This window comes from Schistocerca gregaria, chromosome 2, assembly GCF_023897955.1.
Source record: "Schistocerca gregaria isolate iqSchGreg1 chromosome 2, iqSchGreg1.2, whole genome shotgun sequence".
Classification (NCBI taxonomy): domain Eukaryota; kingdom Metazoa; phylum Arthropoda; class Insecta; order Orthoptera; family Acrididae; genus Schistocerca; species Schistocerca gregaria.
Genome location: NC_064921.1, coordinates 761,817,642 through 761,834,180, shown reverse-complemented (window position 1 = coordinate 761,834,180; position 16,539 = coordinate 761,817,642). Strand labels below are relative to the sequence as shown.

At 38.7% G+C, this 16,539-nt stretch overlaps 1 protein-coding gene across 3 annotated transcripts in view; it reads left to right on the top strand.

The window, feature by feature from the left end:
• LOC126334974 (transcription factor E2F6-like) overlaps positions 1–1,698 on the top strand; it is a 66,768-nt gene extending 65,070 nt beyond the window's left edge. For all 3 annotated transcript variants that reach the window (XM_049997763.1, XM_049997764.1, XM_049997765.1), the window contains one exon: positions 92–1,698. In XM_049997763.1, the coding sequence (XP_049853720.1) occupies positions 92–237 (146 nt within the window). In that variant the 3' untranslated portion in view covers positions 238–1,698. The remainder of the gene's footprint in view (positions 1–91) is intronic.
• Positions 1,699–16,539: the final 14,841 nt, after the last annotated feature.

Genomic DNA, 16,539 nt, shown 5'->3' with positions numbered 1-16,539 from the left:
AGTGAAATAAAATTACTGGAGTAGCAGAGACGATTAATATTTAGTTGCAAGATTGATATGCTTTTGTGATCTGATGTCATAATTTTCTCAGCTGCAGAACCAGATACCATGCTGGACATGGGATTTTCGTCATATTGCGAGCCTTTCCTGTCGCTGGAGCCTCCACTGTCTGATGCAGACTATAACTTCAGTTTGGATGTGGATGAGGGCCTTATGGATCTCTTTGATTTTTCTTAAAACCAGAAGTGCCCTTCTTTGTGAGATGCTGTGTTACTTACATATATGGGTATCATTCCTGTACATAAATTGTATTGTCTAATGCATTCTGTGAATCATACTATATTCAAAGTGCTGTAGATGTAACAAATCATGTAACTGTAACGTTGCACTGGCATGCTGAAACACTATTTTTGCACGACCAGTCTTGCCCATTTCTAGCAGTTAAAAGGAGAGATCTTTCATACAGAAGTGATTGTTTAATCTGGGAAACACCAAAGAAATTCTTAATTTTACCAGTGTACAAAAGAAAGGAGATTACTCCATAATTTCCCTTTATTGCAATGAACTTCATTGTAAAATTACTGCGATTTTTTATTATTATTATTTCCTTGGCCCTCTAAAGGGTAATCTGTGCATCAGTGTTGTGGATTTGTGGATAACAATATCAGTCTCACAGAAAGTACTGTTATTTATGTGACATGAGGTTGTTGTGCTTATTGTTGAATGTTTTTTCTGGAACATTACATGTGTGCTGTTCTGATGGGAGAAATGTTGGCATTGAAACATTTATTTTTTACATAATTGCAGTGTTAATAATGTAACTTTTAATCTTACCTGTGCCATTATTTTTTAAAGAAAAAAAAAGTGAGTAACCTTTGTGGTCAGGGATAAATTATAATACGTTTTGTAAATTATGTACCGTAATACTAAATATTTAGGTTTAATTTATAAGCATAGTTAATTTATTTTGCACAGAAAAATTCAAATCTATCTCATGAGTCTTCTATATAAAGTTAAAGCATCATTTTTAATATCGGGAAGTGGATCAAGTACAGTAAATACTACTACTACTATAAATTTGACTATTCTTAATTACTTGTTTTTCACTATGAACTTTGCTGTTCCAGTTGAAATGAAATACTCCAAGTACATAATGAATTGGAGGTTCTTTATTTGATGTTATGATTTTAAAAAGTGTGTTACTGTGGAAGGTGAAGCGATCAGAACAATTTATTGGCAGTTGTTCTGTCATCTAGGCTGTGCAAAATGTATCCATTGTGTTGCACCAAATGTCTTTAAATGCCATGATTGTAGTTGACCTGGAATGAAATATTTTTATGTTATTTATGAGTGTGCATCCTGTATTATAGCTTAACAAACTGCACTGTACATCAGCTAATAATAGGCTGTTTTTTGTATGTAACTATTTTTTATTTTCCCCCTGTCATTTGCCTTTTATCAGCATTCCTTCTCCTTGGTCCTATCATGTTGCACATTTCATTGTATTTTGTAATTGCCTCAAGTTTATCTGGAGATTCAGCCCACATGATGTTGCACTTATTTGTGTGATTTGAACTATTATATATGTTTGTTATAGTGTGATTTTATTTTCTATTGTTCGTGATATAATATCCAATAATATTCTTATACAAAAAGATCTTTTACTTTTGAAAATAAAAGAACTTATATTTCTATTTACGTGTGTCTTTTATTTAGAAGTGTCTCATTGAGTGATACAGGTATGTGTGTATTGAGGTGACAGAGTGCCGTTATGTCCACTACATAAACATTTTGTTAAGAGTCTCTGCTTGTAGATTGGTATGAGGATCAGAAACCATACCTTTCCGATCTTCATCCATTAACCACAATTCAGTATTTAAAGGATATGAGATGGTGATACTATTTCTCCTTGTCTGAACCTCTGAGAGCAGTGAATTTGGATTAGACATTATGAAATACTACACAATGCAAATCCATTGTTCATTAAATAAATCATCTTTAAATTATTGTCATTTATAAATATTCTGTTGGTATCTGAATTTCCTGCTGAGGCCTTCAAAAGATGACTCCACCTCCTCGTTCTCCAAAACCAGACCTACTATGTCTTGGTTGTCAAAAACCTACTGTTGAGTCATCAAAGTTCACGGTACTGTTTTGTGCTCCTCCCCCCCCTTCTCCACCTCACTCACCATTAATTTATCAGAAACTTCTGATGACAGTCTTCTCCTCCACAGCTAGAATTCTCAGGGACTCCCACTGCTGCTGCCCCCTTCCCCCCTGCACACTCACACACTCCACTGCCTTCCAGTCAAATCCCATCACTGGCAATGCCATGTTGCGTCCATCTGCAGGTGCCAACTATCTTATACTCAAATGTTTTTGATATGTCTCAACCTGTTGATGATATTGTAAGTAACACTTGTGATTTTAATATTAATCGACAAAGGTACAATCTGCCTAATGTTGTTAACTATTCTATTACTGTGTATCTTGAAGTTTTTTCTGGCAGATAGAATATTCCACAATCTATCATTGTGTCAAGTGCTTTCAATTTGACATTGAGCCGCTTTGAAGACGGCAAAATTGTTAACAGCTGAAATATTGGACGAAAAATATTGCTACTTTTCCACATGCAGTTGTGGTTGTTCTTACTGCGCGCATATGGTTCATTTCACAGTGGAAGCAACATTAAATTTTCTTGATATAATTTCATTTGAGAAATTGGATATCACTTCAAGAAATAGGGCTAATGCACCTCAGTACTTATTCCTTTGAAAACACATTTCTATAGCTCACAGGAATGCAGGTGGATGAACTTGTCAACTCCCAGTCATTTTGAGCAGCAGCCTATATGTGAGGGCTGGTATCAAGGCAGTGGCCCTCTATTACTGTAAGCTTGTGTGACACTTATTTTCCACGCAGTGGTCGAGATAGTATTATTGATGTATACGAAACTGCAGTTGGAAGGGAACTGACACACCTGCCTTTCGTATACACAAATCTCCTTTTGTAGGCAGTGCGATGGCGGTGGTTCCACCACCATCCTGATTTCCAAATCAGTTACTGTCTGTTGCTCGCTATACCTGATCTGGTGGAAAGTACGCTTTAAGTGAGTCAGTTAAACAGGCAGTTGTTTAGTCTGTGATTGCTTGGACACTGTGCATTAATATACAAAGTATCCCTTCATGATGGGCAAGATGGTGTAAACGCTCAATGAGGTACAAACCAGCATACTGCAATGTCCTATCATGCTACCTCCTGACTCTCACTGAGTGAAGACAGACAGTATCTTTCTGTATCTCCATCATAAAGTGGATTTTCTGGTGGATGGAGTTAGGATGTGGAAAGCTTTGCTTGCTGTTAGTTTATATTGCAGAGCACCTGCAGATTAGGTTGCAGTTGCTCTCTTGCTGGCAGAGGCTACCTGTCAAAATATCGGGTGCTTTTGAAAAGTTTTGCCGGAGCTACTTTCTGCAAATTGTTACTAATATATCAGCTGATTATTCTTTGGTCTTTATTGGAACTTTCAATTTACATTGTCTTTTGACATTTCTTATTCACTAGTTTTCTTCTTACTGAATGTAACAGGCTGTTTTTTGATATTTTTTTCTGCAAGTTTTCCTTCCAAATTGTTCCTTTGTTGTTATTACAATAGTGGGACGTGGGGTGAGCCATAGATGCAGGAAACAATGTGCTGTATGTCACTCCACCCAGTGTCATTCTTCAGTATCTGTAGTGTGCGTATTGGGTTGTACAGAGAACATTTAGCTTTAATTTTCATATAAGTTTGCATTTGTTGAGCAAATGTAACCACTGCAGTGTCAACTGAAGGACACTTTGGTATGTTTTCTTTTAATAACCCAAACTGTGGCCACCAGCAAAAATGTATCCCAGTACAAAATACAACTAAATTAAATTTCCTAAGAGAAGATAGTGCTTATTTTTTCTGTGGGACTAACAGTTCGCATGTAACGAGTAATGGAATATGAAAATGTTGTGTATGGTTTATGATGGCCAGCTATAACATTGTGTAGCTTAGGACGACAGTGTTGGGGGAGCTGACTCGCACTCTATTTGTGTAGAGGAAACATCTTTAAATGGTCTTGACATTTGAAGTCAAGGGTGGTCTGTTGATAGTGACCGGGCCAAATATCTCCGGAAATAAGCATCAAACGAAAAAGCTACAAAGAACGAAACTTGTCTAGGGTGAAGGGGGAAACCAGATGGCGCTATGGTTGGCCCGCTAGATGGCACTGCCATAGGTCAAACGAATATCAACTGGTTTTATTAAATAGGAACCCCATTTTTTATTACATTCGTGTAGTATGTAAAGAAATATGAATGTTTTAGTTGGGCCACTTTTTTCGCTTTTGTGATAGATGGTGCTGATGAGAGGATATAAAGCGTAGACTGGCAATGGCAAGGAAAGCGTTTCTGAAGAAGAGAAATTTATTAACATCGAGTATAGATTTAAGTGTCAGGAAGTTGTTTCTGAAAGTATTTGTATGGAGTGTAGCCATGTATGGCAGTGAAACATGGACGATAAATAGTTTGAACAAGAAGAGAATAGAAGCTTTTGAAATTTGGTGCTACAGAAGAATGCTGAAGATTAGATGGGTAGATCACATAACTAATGAGGAAGTATTGAATAGGATTGGGGAGGGGAGAAGTTTGTGGCACAACTTGACCAGAAGAAGGGATCGGTTGGTAGGACATGTTCTGAGGCATCAAGGGATCACCAATTTAGTATTGGAGGGCAGTGTGGAGGGTAAAAATCGTAGAGGGAGACCAAGAGATGACTACACTAAGCAGATTCAGAAGGATGTAGGTTGCAGTAGGTACTGGGAGATGAAGAAGCTTGCACAGGATAGAGTAGTATGGAGAGTTGGATCAAACCAGTCTCAGGTCTGAAGACGACAACAACAACAACAACGGTGCTGTAATAGTCACAAACATATAAGTACGTGGTATCACGTAACATTCCACCAATGCGGACAGTTTTTGCTTCGTGGTACAGTACCCATGTTAAAATGGACCATTTACCAATTGCGGAAAAGGTCAATAACCTGTTGATGTATGGCTATTGTGATCAAAATGCCCAACGGGCATGTGCCATGTATACTGCTCGGTATCCTGGATGAAATCACCCAAGTGTCTGGACCGTTTGCCTGAAACGGGAAGTGTTAAGCCACGTGTGAAGCTTCAACCACGACCTGCAACAAATGATAATGCCTAAGGTGGTGTTTTAGCTGCTGTCGCGGCTAATCCGCACATCAGTAGCAGACAAATTGCACGAGAATCTGGAATCTCAAAAACGTCGGTGTTGAGGATGGTACATCAACATCGATTGCACCCATACCATATTTCTATACACCAGGAATTGCATGGCGATGACTGAATGTCGTGTACAGTTCTGCCACTGGGCACAAGAGAAATTACGGGACATAGACAGATTTTTTGCATGTGTTCTATTTAGCGACGAGGTGTCATACAGTGGTAACGTAAACTGGCATAATATGCACTGTTGGGCAACGAAAAATCCGCAGTGGTTGCGACAAGTTGAGCATCAGCGACCCCGGGTTAATGTATGGGGTGGCATTATGGGAGGAAGGGTAATTGGCCCCCATTTTATCAGTGGCAATCTAAATGGTGTAATGTATGCTGATTTCGTGCATAATGGTCTACCGATGTTACTACAAGATGTTTCACTGCATGACAGACTGGCGATGTACTTCCAACATGATGGATGTCCAGCACATAGCTAGTGTGCAGTTGAAGTGGTATTGAATAGCATATTTCATGGCAGATGGATTGGTCGTCGAAGCACCATACCGTGGCTTGCAGGTTCACCGCATCTGACGTCACCCGATTTCTTTCTGTGGGGCAAGTCGAAGGATATTTGCCATCGTGATCCACCGACAACGTGCATCAGAGCATTGTCAATGCATGTGCGAACATTAAGGAAGGTGAACTACTCGCTGTTGAGAGGAATGTCGTTACACATATTGCCAAATGCATTGCGGTTGATGGACATAATTTTGAGCATTTATTGCATTAATATGATATTTACAGGTAGTCACGCTGTAACAGCATGCGTTCTGAGAATTGATAAATTCACAAAGGTGCAGGTATCACATTGGAACAACCAAAATAAAATGTTCAAATGCACCTACGTTCTGTATTTTAATTTAAAAAACCTATCGGTTACCAACTGTTGGTCTAAAATTATAAGCCTTATGTTTGTGACTATTATAGCGCCATCTATCAAAAAGTGAAAAATGGTCCAACTAAAACATTCATATTTCTTTACGTATTACACGAATATGTAATAAAAAATTGGGATTCCTATTTTAAAAAACGCAGTTGATATCCATTTGACCTATGGCAACGCTATCTAGCAGGCCAACCATAGCGCTATTTGGTTTCCCCTTCCAAGCTAGACAAGTTTCGTTCTTTGTAGTTTTTTCGTTATATTTGATTTACATTGGAAAAAATGTTAGTTCCAATTTTGGCCACTAGGTGCAAATCTGCTAGTGTGAATGCAAGAAAACCATATAGACATTTCCATATGTAAAGTATTAGGAACAGGATGTGGCCAGAAAGGGTTAAACAAATGAGAAAGGTGTAATGTTGATTTTATGATTAACCACTGCTTACACAATTTGTTCAGTGCGAGCATCAGGGATGTCAATGGGATGTTGGATGTGTGACATGACAAGATCGACATTTGCCTGCAGCAGTTCGGTGGAATACTAACAACATGTTCCTGTGTACTAACTGGCCTTTAGATCAGATAGAGAATGAATTAGTCCCTGAAATGCATTTGTGGATGGTTGCATCAAGCAGATCTGTCACTGGGCAAGAGACATGACGTGTTGCCAATCTTGCATGAAGAAGATGGTTTCCACTTAGCTGCACTCTTTCAAACCAGGAATCACAGGCTGTAGAAGGCTGTCTTGATAATACGCAGATGACTGGCCCTCTGGGTGTGTGTTCTTCAAAGAAAAATGGACCATGAATAAAGGTGCTTGTGAATCCACACCAGAGTCGACGTAGTGTGAGTGTAGTGGATCTTTGTGGCCAACAGGTGGTTTAACGGTGCCCAAAATTCAGCAGTTCTGTGTATTTACTGCATCCTACAATACAAAATGTGCCTCATCACTCCATAGAATATTGTCCAGCCACGTCATCAACTTCAGTCCGCGTCAGAAATCGAAGAGCAGATTCAGACTGTTGCTACACTGTCCCCTGCATCTTGCATACTTACCAATTTAAAGTAGACCACAAAACTTTCTATACTGTTGCCCATGACATGGACAATACTCGTGACATTGCATGAGCACTACCCCAAGACATCTGCTGCATGATTAGTTACAACCACCTCATCAGTAACTCCCATTGGGATAGTTGCTCTGCTATGAAAATGTGTGGTTTTGTTTTCTTTCTCCTACTCAGTTTTTAGCTGTGATAGCAGGCCATTTAATTTCCTCCATAGATCTTCCTTCTTATTTATAAATTTTAGTCAAATTTTGAACTCTCAACTAAGTTGCTTTTTTGTTTTATTCATCATAGTCAGTTTTAAAAGAAAATTGTATAATTAGTTTATCACCTTATTATTAGAGTACTACTTCGGAATCCGTATTGTGCAAAACTATAATCCTACCCATCTGGAGATTAAAGTTATGTGAAATACTGTCATTGAAGCTGCTACCCACACTTTAATACAGCAACAGAAGATAAATCTCGTGCCCCATATACCAATGACTCCAACTGATTTATTTTAAGTGAATTCAGTTCCCAGTCAATTTTTCGTTGGCTGTAACAGTACAAGGGTGAAGGTCAGTGAGAGGGGGCCATGATGGAAAGAGAAGTTGGAGGAGACTGACGGGGTGGGTAGGAGATGAGGATATTTGTGCAATTCCTTTACATGATTAACAATTGCAAAGCATTGTCAGGTTTTCCTGTAGATTGTATACATGAACATTCCTTGTGGAACATGTATTTACTACCCTATAGTAGTTCATGAGATTAGCCTTCGCATAGACAGAAAAACATGGTAGAAGGTATAGACAGGAAAATCAAATTGTGCTGACTAAGCAGCAACAACAAAAACTAATTTTGGGAAGTAGTGGTTCCTTAAGCTGGTAAGGGAAAGGAAACAAAAATAATTGGATTCATATTAAATGTTCATGCAGATCCCTGAATCAAGGGCTATAGCTGGATAGTGCAAGATGGAAACTAGTGAGGGTTATTGTAAGATCTAATGATTCAAGAGCTCATGAACCAATAAGCTTCGTTCAGTTGTCTGATACGGTTTACTTCATGTTCTAAATGTGCACACATCACTGAGATTACAGGGTTAAAAAAGTGCTTTTGTGAGGAAACAAGTGCCCATTCTATATTAATACTTTGAAACAATCTGTGTTAAACCTGGAAATTGTTTCGGGAAAGAATGGGGTAATTACTGTCCGATACAGTCTCAGGATGTGTAGAGGAACTGAGCAGATAATAATTTGACGAGAGACCCATGTTTGGAGGAGGGCAGTTTTTATGCTGTGGAACAAACACACAAAACAGTGAATTCAACTCTCCAAATTATGCTGTGTGTAAAAGCAACAGTAATTTACTGTAATTCTGCAAATTAATAACTTGGTTACAAGTTTTCGGTGTGATAACAATAAACATGGTGGTTTGCATTCTGTATGTTCACATTTGTGAGTCTCATTGTGAAAGACGTAGAATTTTATAATGGAAATTTTCTCCCTGTTTGTCACTTTCTGTACTATAATTTTTAGGGAGAAGGTCACACTGAGCATGTTAGTTGTGAAATACTTAATACATGTTACATCTCAGATTTCCGTATTGCTCCAAAAGATTTTTTTCCCCCCTGGGCATTGCAGTTATCCACATTTGTACTGCAGGAAACTTCAACAAAGAAATTGCATACTAACTGCTCATTACAAGATAATGTTATTAAGGCATGTATCTTAGGACAGTATGTGCAAGAGGGGAGGGGACAGTCCATCCTTTATTTTGGCTTCAGAAACGTTTTCCTAGGACAGTTCATAATGTAAATTGTCTCAATTTCACTATTATCTCAATTTTGTTTATATGAATTTTTAAATTAATTGCTTGTGTTTCATTACAGTGGAACACTTTTTATCATAAAGATTTTTGTGAATGGATTATCAACCACTGAAATTCATCCAAAGTTAGTGAAAGTCTTCAAGGAGTCTACTCATTTATTTTCAACAGTTAGGTAATGACACATTGGATTAAGACATGCCATAATCCTTGTGAAGATTATCTATGAGAAAGATGTTCAAAAGCAGCAACCATTGATGAAAGTGATGAGAAAATTTGCAGTATGGTATTGCACAATTGGAAATTAAAGGGCACTGAACTAGCTGATGCATAGGCACATTAAAAGAAATTGTGTGATATATTTTTGTCAAACAGTTACTATTTAATAACTGGTAACAGCTAAGAAAATGCAAAAAAAGTGTCGGCAATATCAGGTGTTTTGAAGGTAAACTGATTAGTTACTGTGAATGAGACATGTCTCCTCCACATCATGCCAAAACTGAAACAGCAGTCAAAGCAGTAAGTGAAAGATGGTGGCTCTTAACCAAAACTGGTGAAATCAGTGTGATCTGGTGGTAATTAAGTGCTTTCTGCAAGTCGAAACTTCTGATTGATTACCTTTGTCAGTGTGAGACAGTAACTGACAATTAATACACAAACGTTTAAACCAAGTGGCTGGAAAAGTGTATGAGAAGGGGCATGTGTTAGGAAATCTATAATAGCCTCCAGTTTGCAGATTTTTGCTCACTCATGCATGCTGCACTTCAGCGTGGCTTGTTCGAGTATGAATCCTGGGAGTGGGGTGAGCTATGGGGCAGAGGCCACCCAGCTTGGTACGCTCGCCTCTGACATGGCCATTATAGCAGCTCTGTTTGTCTGTAGGCTGGTGTTTCTTCTGATATTCTCCCACTAACTGAACTACACTCATGTCAATTTAGCTATGCCGTACACACATATTTCTGCATAGTAGCACCTAACTTACGCAGCAAAGAAAATTTGGAAATAGTTAAGCCTCGTGGAGCATGTCAGTCAATCTGTGAAACGGCCACGTCAGGTCATTGTCCCAAGCAGTTGTACCTGACATAAACTATTTCAGCCATCTTAAAACTTTTGCAGGTATGTAAGTAGTTATGTAAGGACAGTTTCGGCACAAAGTGTGCCACCTCTGACGTCAAAGAGCACGGTGGTGATTCTTCAGGAAAATCTGGAATTATTAGGAAACTACTTTTACTTGGAAAATCGAGGGAATTCACAAAATCTAATGGATTTCTGCATTTGTAACCTATCATTGAAATTGAATTTTATTTAGTTTTATAAATAACAAATTTTAAAATACTTAATATCTCAAACTGTAGTAATTATGTGAATACTATTCCATATAAATCATCGGTGTTTAAAAACTTTTGCTAAGCCACTGTTCATGGCTGGTATAAAGCTCACTGGGAAAAGAAGTCATTACTGTGGTCTGCTGTTCGCCTCCCCTGCTCACCATTAATTTATTAGGGACCTTTTGACACCATCTTCCTTCTCACACCTGGATTTAGAAGGGAATTTTTTTTCCAACATTGAGTATCCACTGTGTTGAGTCGTGGGATTTCCTCATCTGACAAAGGTCAATTGCCCTATGTATATAAAATGGCGGGGAAGTAGGGGTGTTTTAAGTATAAATTAAAAAATCTGAGATGGCTGACCAAGAATACTGGTGCACGCCCTATCATGTAATAATTCAATCCCAGGAATACTAGCACTGGTTCTGACATCAGAATCCAGGTTCTAGAATACTGGCACTGCAGGTCTAGCCAGGCCTGTCAGCTGAACAAAGGATTTCCTACTTGAAGTCTTTTTCCCCAAGCAGCTTTTCATACAGAGGTGTACGGTCACTGTACAGTGCTTCTCTTAAGATGGATCTCTGCACTTGTGTCTTAATTGAACAAATACCAGAGGAAGGGAAAGGGTCTTCTGGACACATCACTGTGCTGTCATCCTGATCTATTTCCCTCAGTTACAGTTCAAACTGTATGCTGTGTAGCAGGAACACTTGAGTGTTTATTTAGACAAGTAACTTGCCAAAGTGATCTCCCTATTCCATGGTCGAAAAGTTCATAATCAGAAAATGGGTCAACAAGTTCGCCACCGCCCTGTTTGCGGTACCCTGCTAAGAGCCAAGTCAAAGTGCACTGCTGTTGCTCCCAGAAGGTTGGTCAGGGCAGAACCATCAGTCGTTGTTGCCATACTGCATAAAATGTATGAGTCTCACTTGCCCTGTAGTCGCACAACTGTACACCGGGGACAGCTCCGTGCATACACACACCACACGCATACTGCTTATCCAATAACCTCATGTGAAATGGAGTGTAGAAGTTACAATTCCCAACACTAGTGTGCTGTTGTGATGGCAACACAGCCACAGCCTTCATGACTTGAGTTAAAATTACGGGGAAACTACAAAAAGCTCCTGATGATCAAAAATTTCGGTGTAGAATTTTATTTTCGTCCTTGCACTATGCCACTCCCCAGTGAAATCCTAGGAGCTGATTGAGCTTTATGCAGTGGGACTCCTCTGTTTTTAGTAATGTTATTCTCTCCTAAAAAGAGATTTCGACTCTCCAATGTCAATCTGCTTGCTGTCTTAGCGAGGTGATTATTTTTTACTGAAAGCACAAGATCCATGAGCGTCTCTCACTTTGCTGCCCGAAGCCAAGGAGACTACTGTGGCGAATTGTTCCATTATGCCGACATAGAACATAGGTTGCAGGATTTTCGATTATGCTCATCTTGCAAAATTTTCTCTCCTTGTTTCCATAGTTATTGGGTGGTATAAACGAATGATTGACACTCAGGAACCATGTTTCACTGGTTGCTACTTATACTGCAGCTTCATACAGGAACCAGTACATCATTGTCCCAATCATTGTCATATTCTTATTTTCCCCACCCCCGTACATCCACAAAGGTGTATTTTTTGGTGGCAGCATCCAAATGGACATGAAGCTGAAGCAGTCTAGTTTGACCCCTTTGCAAACTCATTCTCCACCCAAATATAAGTCACATTTTTCCTTCATCTGAATGCTTGTAGAGGAACCACGGCAAACTGTGAAATTATACATCTGTCTTGAATAACACAGGTCTGCAGAAAAAAATTTATATCAACTACATGAGATATTTTTACTGAATTATATGTTTTAGAATGTGCTGATTTCAGAAATGATTTTTCTATCACACAAACACAAAAAAATTGTAAAAGCACTCGTTTATTCAAAATTATCAAACACAATTTCTTTTTTACAACCAATGAAACATCAATTTGAGGCATATGGTAACAATATTATACTTATTCATGTTTTTTTTATGAAACTTTTTCTTCTTTTCCTTGATACTTCACTGAGTCCTTTTCTGATTTCCATCTTTAGTTTCCCGCTTAAGCATCCAATGTAGTCAGCAAGCATAGTGACATCCCATCTTCCTTGGTGCTGTGTCTCAATATCATGGACATCCTGGTGAAACCGCTCCCCCTGTTCTTCACTGTAAGCTCCCGGGTTTTCAGGAAAACTGTCTATGTGGGAGTGTAAAAAAATGGACCTTCAAGCTCATCTTGCAGCCTTGAGCTTCGTATGCTGCTAGCATCCGTTGAACAATGGTTTTGTAGTCCCAAAAACTTTTGCACTACATCCTTGAACGATACCCAAGCTTCTTTTTCCTTTTCATTCATACTTTCCACAAAGAGGGTGTTGGTTAAAAGTTTTCTTATGTCAGGGCCAGTGAAAACTCTCTCTTTCAACTTTGCTTCTGACATCTTCAAGAAATTTGTACATAGATATTTAAAGCAGTCCTTATCCTTTTGCAGCGATTTTACAAATTGTTTCATCAACCCCAATTTGTTTCTCAGTGTGGCCAATCAATTTTAGTCCAGTGCTGTTCTCTGGCTCTAGTATTCCACAAGCATAAGAAGCATGGGTATTTAGTATAGCCTGCCTGCTGACCCAAAAGCATCATGGGTATTTTGAAGTTCCCACAAACCATCCATTGATGGTCCTAATGTTAGATTTTTTCCAGGATAATGGCCAAATCGTTATAATTTTCGTCCATATGCACAGAATGTCCCATTGGAAGCGATGCAAATTTATTTCCATTGTGCAATAATAGTACTTTAAGATTAGTTTTGGATGAATCAATGAAAAGGCGCCATTCAGATGAGTCGTACTGCATATCAAAGCAATGCGTGAGACCCACATCATTGCAAAATCTAAATTTCCTTCTTTTGAGAAAAACTGGGTAAATTCTTTTTCTCAGTGTCTGTACCGTGAAAGTGAGGTGCCAGATGATGGAAGGTTTTTATTTTTTAATCTGGAACCTAATAGTTTGGCTGCATCTTTTAGATGACCTAAATCTCTTACTAGAGCATTGAGCTCACTTTGAGAAAATAGTTGAGGCCTTCATTTGAAGAAAAATCTGAGTTTGATTCACCCTGAGGAGGTAATGTAACTTCGTCCTCCAACTCACTCGGGTATTCATCCAAACTGGAAGTTGGCTGTAGGGTAGGTATTTCAGAGCTATGGGGCACTGGACGTATAGCTGAGTCAAGGTTAGGATAACTTATGCTTCTTTTGTTTTTTGAATTGAATCCCTTTATGTCAACTGAACAGAAGTAGCAATCAGTGGTATGGTTTTTCTGTGCACACCATATCATAGGAATTCCAAATCGAAATGCATTTTTCTTAACCTTAAACTACAAATTAAGATCTTCTTCACATCTTCTACACACATTATGGGGGGCCCATGGTTCATCTTGATAACGAAATTTTAATGTAAAGTAAGCAAAATAAACTTTCCTCGCAATATCAGTTATATTTCTCCGTTGACTTTTAATAGTGTATTCACCACAGATATAACATGACATGACATGACTAGACAGAAACAACAGCACAGTTCACTTGAATAGCAATATGTCTACTGAGAGTTTATCTTCATTTCATGCGAAATACAAATCATCATTTGACTTGTCGCAACACGATAAAACTGAACAATAAGATTGTTTACATTTGCTTCTGGTGCCAAGGAGTTCACAGTAAAACCTGCAAGTGGTAGCAAAGAATAGTTAACACTGTAAATTTTTTAAATGTATTTTACCAATTTATCATTGGTATAATTTTCAATAATTATTAAATTTAAAAAACATAGGTTTATCACTAATGAACATAAATACTGCAATATACATAAAAACTTATGTGATAGAATTTTTTGAATATTTTTCCTGTTTTTGGGAGGTCCGAATCGATAAGAAAATGTTAAAAAATCCTATGCCGTTTTTTAGCCACAGACCTGTGTAATAGGTAGCCTGATCTGGGACTTTTGCAAGGGCTAAATTCTTTTGGCAGTCATAACTTAAAATGAGCTGACATCAATGTCTTCCATCAGTGTCTGAAAACATTGCTTCAAATTTTGTGATCTGTGAGTTAATGTTCCATTTTTTTCCTTTTCAGTTGTTTATTTTCCAAGAAAATGCTACTTTGTAATGACAAGCATTTGTGAACATAAGGTGCTCCAAAGGTAATATAAAAATATTGCAAATGCTGTCCAGTCATAGTCATACTTTACGTCCAGATTGGGATGTTTCCCATAGAAAATTTCCCACATACTTTCATGTTCAACTCACTGCTCAACATTGGCGATGAGGCGCTTTTACTTTAGAATAGTGACTTTCGATAGGCATGAATTGTGCAGTGTGTCTGACAATATCATTGTACAACAACGTTCGTTTGTTACCTTCCCTTCTTTCACCAGTTACAGGTGAGGAATCGTTCATCATACAATAGCAGATTTTGTTGAGTCTTTTCCTTTTTCCTGAAAAAATTTTAATGGATCTGCTGTATGTCTTGCATAATGAGTTCCTTGGGTTTCAGTTTTCCAGCGGGATGTTTACAGCTTGGCCTCTGCAGAAACCCTTTCAGTTGCTACCTAAAGATAAGCGAAAATAAAATTAATTGAAACCCAACAGATACTACAGTCTGCTCACCTAGAGCTGGGATGAATCAGAAACAGTCTCACATGACTGACCTCCACCTGTTCCAGCAAAAGCAGGGGTGTCGAAAATTCATAGAGCACACCTGGCTGATGTCACAATGAAGAATGCTTCTCTCATGAGAAACACTTTATTACAAACTTGGGCACAGTGAAATGAAAAAAGAGTAAAAAAACCGACAGGTGGCATAGCAGATTCAGACACAGCCGATTTTAGTAACAATACCAGTTAGACTAGCATTAAAGGAACAATAAAACTGAGTTCATTCTGTAAAACTTGAATTGCTTTCATATAGGTTTATAACAAAACGCTTTTCTCTCCCTTCTCTAATGCAGTCTAATTTCCATATTGGAGTTTCACTCTTTTCCACCACATAGAGGACACATTGTTCCTCTCTTCTGCTTGTTCTAAAGGTTCTTTAACTTCCAACATTGTATATGTACTTTTTTTGTTGCAACAGAGCCTTTGATTCTGTCCCAAACCAGCTGGATGGTGTTTAATTCGCAATGATATAGACAAATTCAAAAAACACCTTTCCCTGTTTGGCATCAACAAGTTCAAACAACATATCTCCGTCAACACAAGAACTTTGACACTGTAACATAACGACCCATGCCACCTTGCTTGTTCAGTTCGCTGTATGATTTGTTGTAATGTGGACGTCTGTATGAAATACATCGAGTATTACAGAAATGAGTGTGTTTCCTTGTACTACATTTCAACCGAAATCTCACAGTGGTGACCCCAATTAAGTATTCGCGCACCGTTTCCTCGTAGTGCAAGTATTTTCGCGTCTAACGCACAGGCTTTGTATACGCTTTCATCCGTTCTGCTTGGCCATGTGTCCTGCCACTTAGCGCGTGGATACCGACGCTCCTGCACCTACAACAGGACATTTCGTCGCTTTACCACCACCTGGATTCTACAACACGTTTCCTCCAGTTTCTTCAACACTGTCGCCATCTGACAGTGCAACATGTGACTGAAGACTCAGGCCTTACCTCTCCAGTGAGTGTGTATCGACATATGCATTTCGAAAACGATAACAAGGATAGCAAAGTTCTTGCATTTCATCATGGTGACGTGGATTCTCCATTTCATGCACAAGCTATGTATTAGACACTGGCCACCCGACGACCATTATGGCAGTGCAGTGTGCAACCTTGCCTTTGGTAGGACAAACCTTGCCTTTGGTAGGACACCACGTGTACCGATTGCACTCTCACGATGTCCGAGTACTTTACTACTTTATTGGTTTACAAAGTGGACAAGGCCCAGTGTATATCATGAACATTTCCAGGCCAGTTTTCGCCCCCAAGTGACTGTTCAGCTCCTCTGTGGCACGTGTACCGATTGCACTCTCACGATGTCCGAGTACTTTACTACTTTTTTGGTTTACAAAGTGGACAAGGCCCAGTGTATATCATGAACATTTC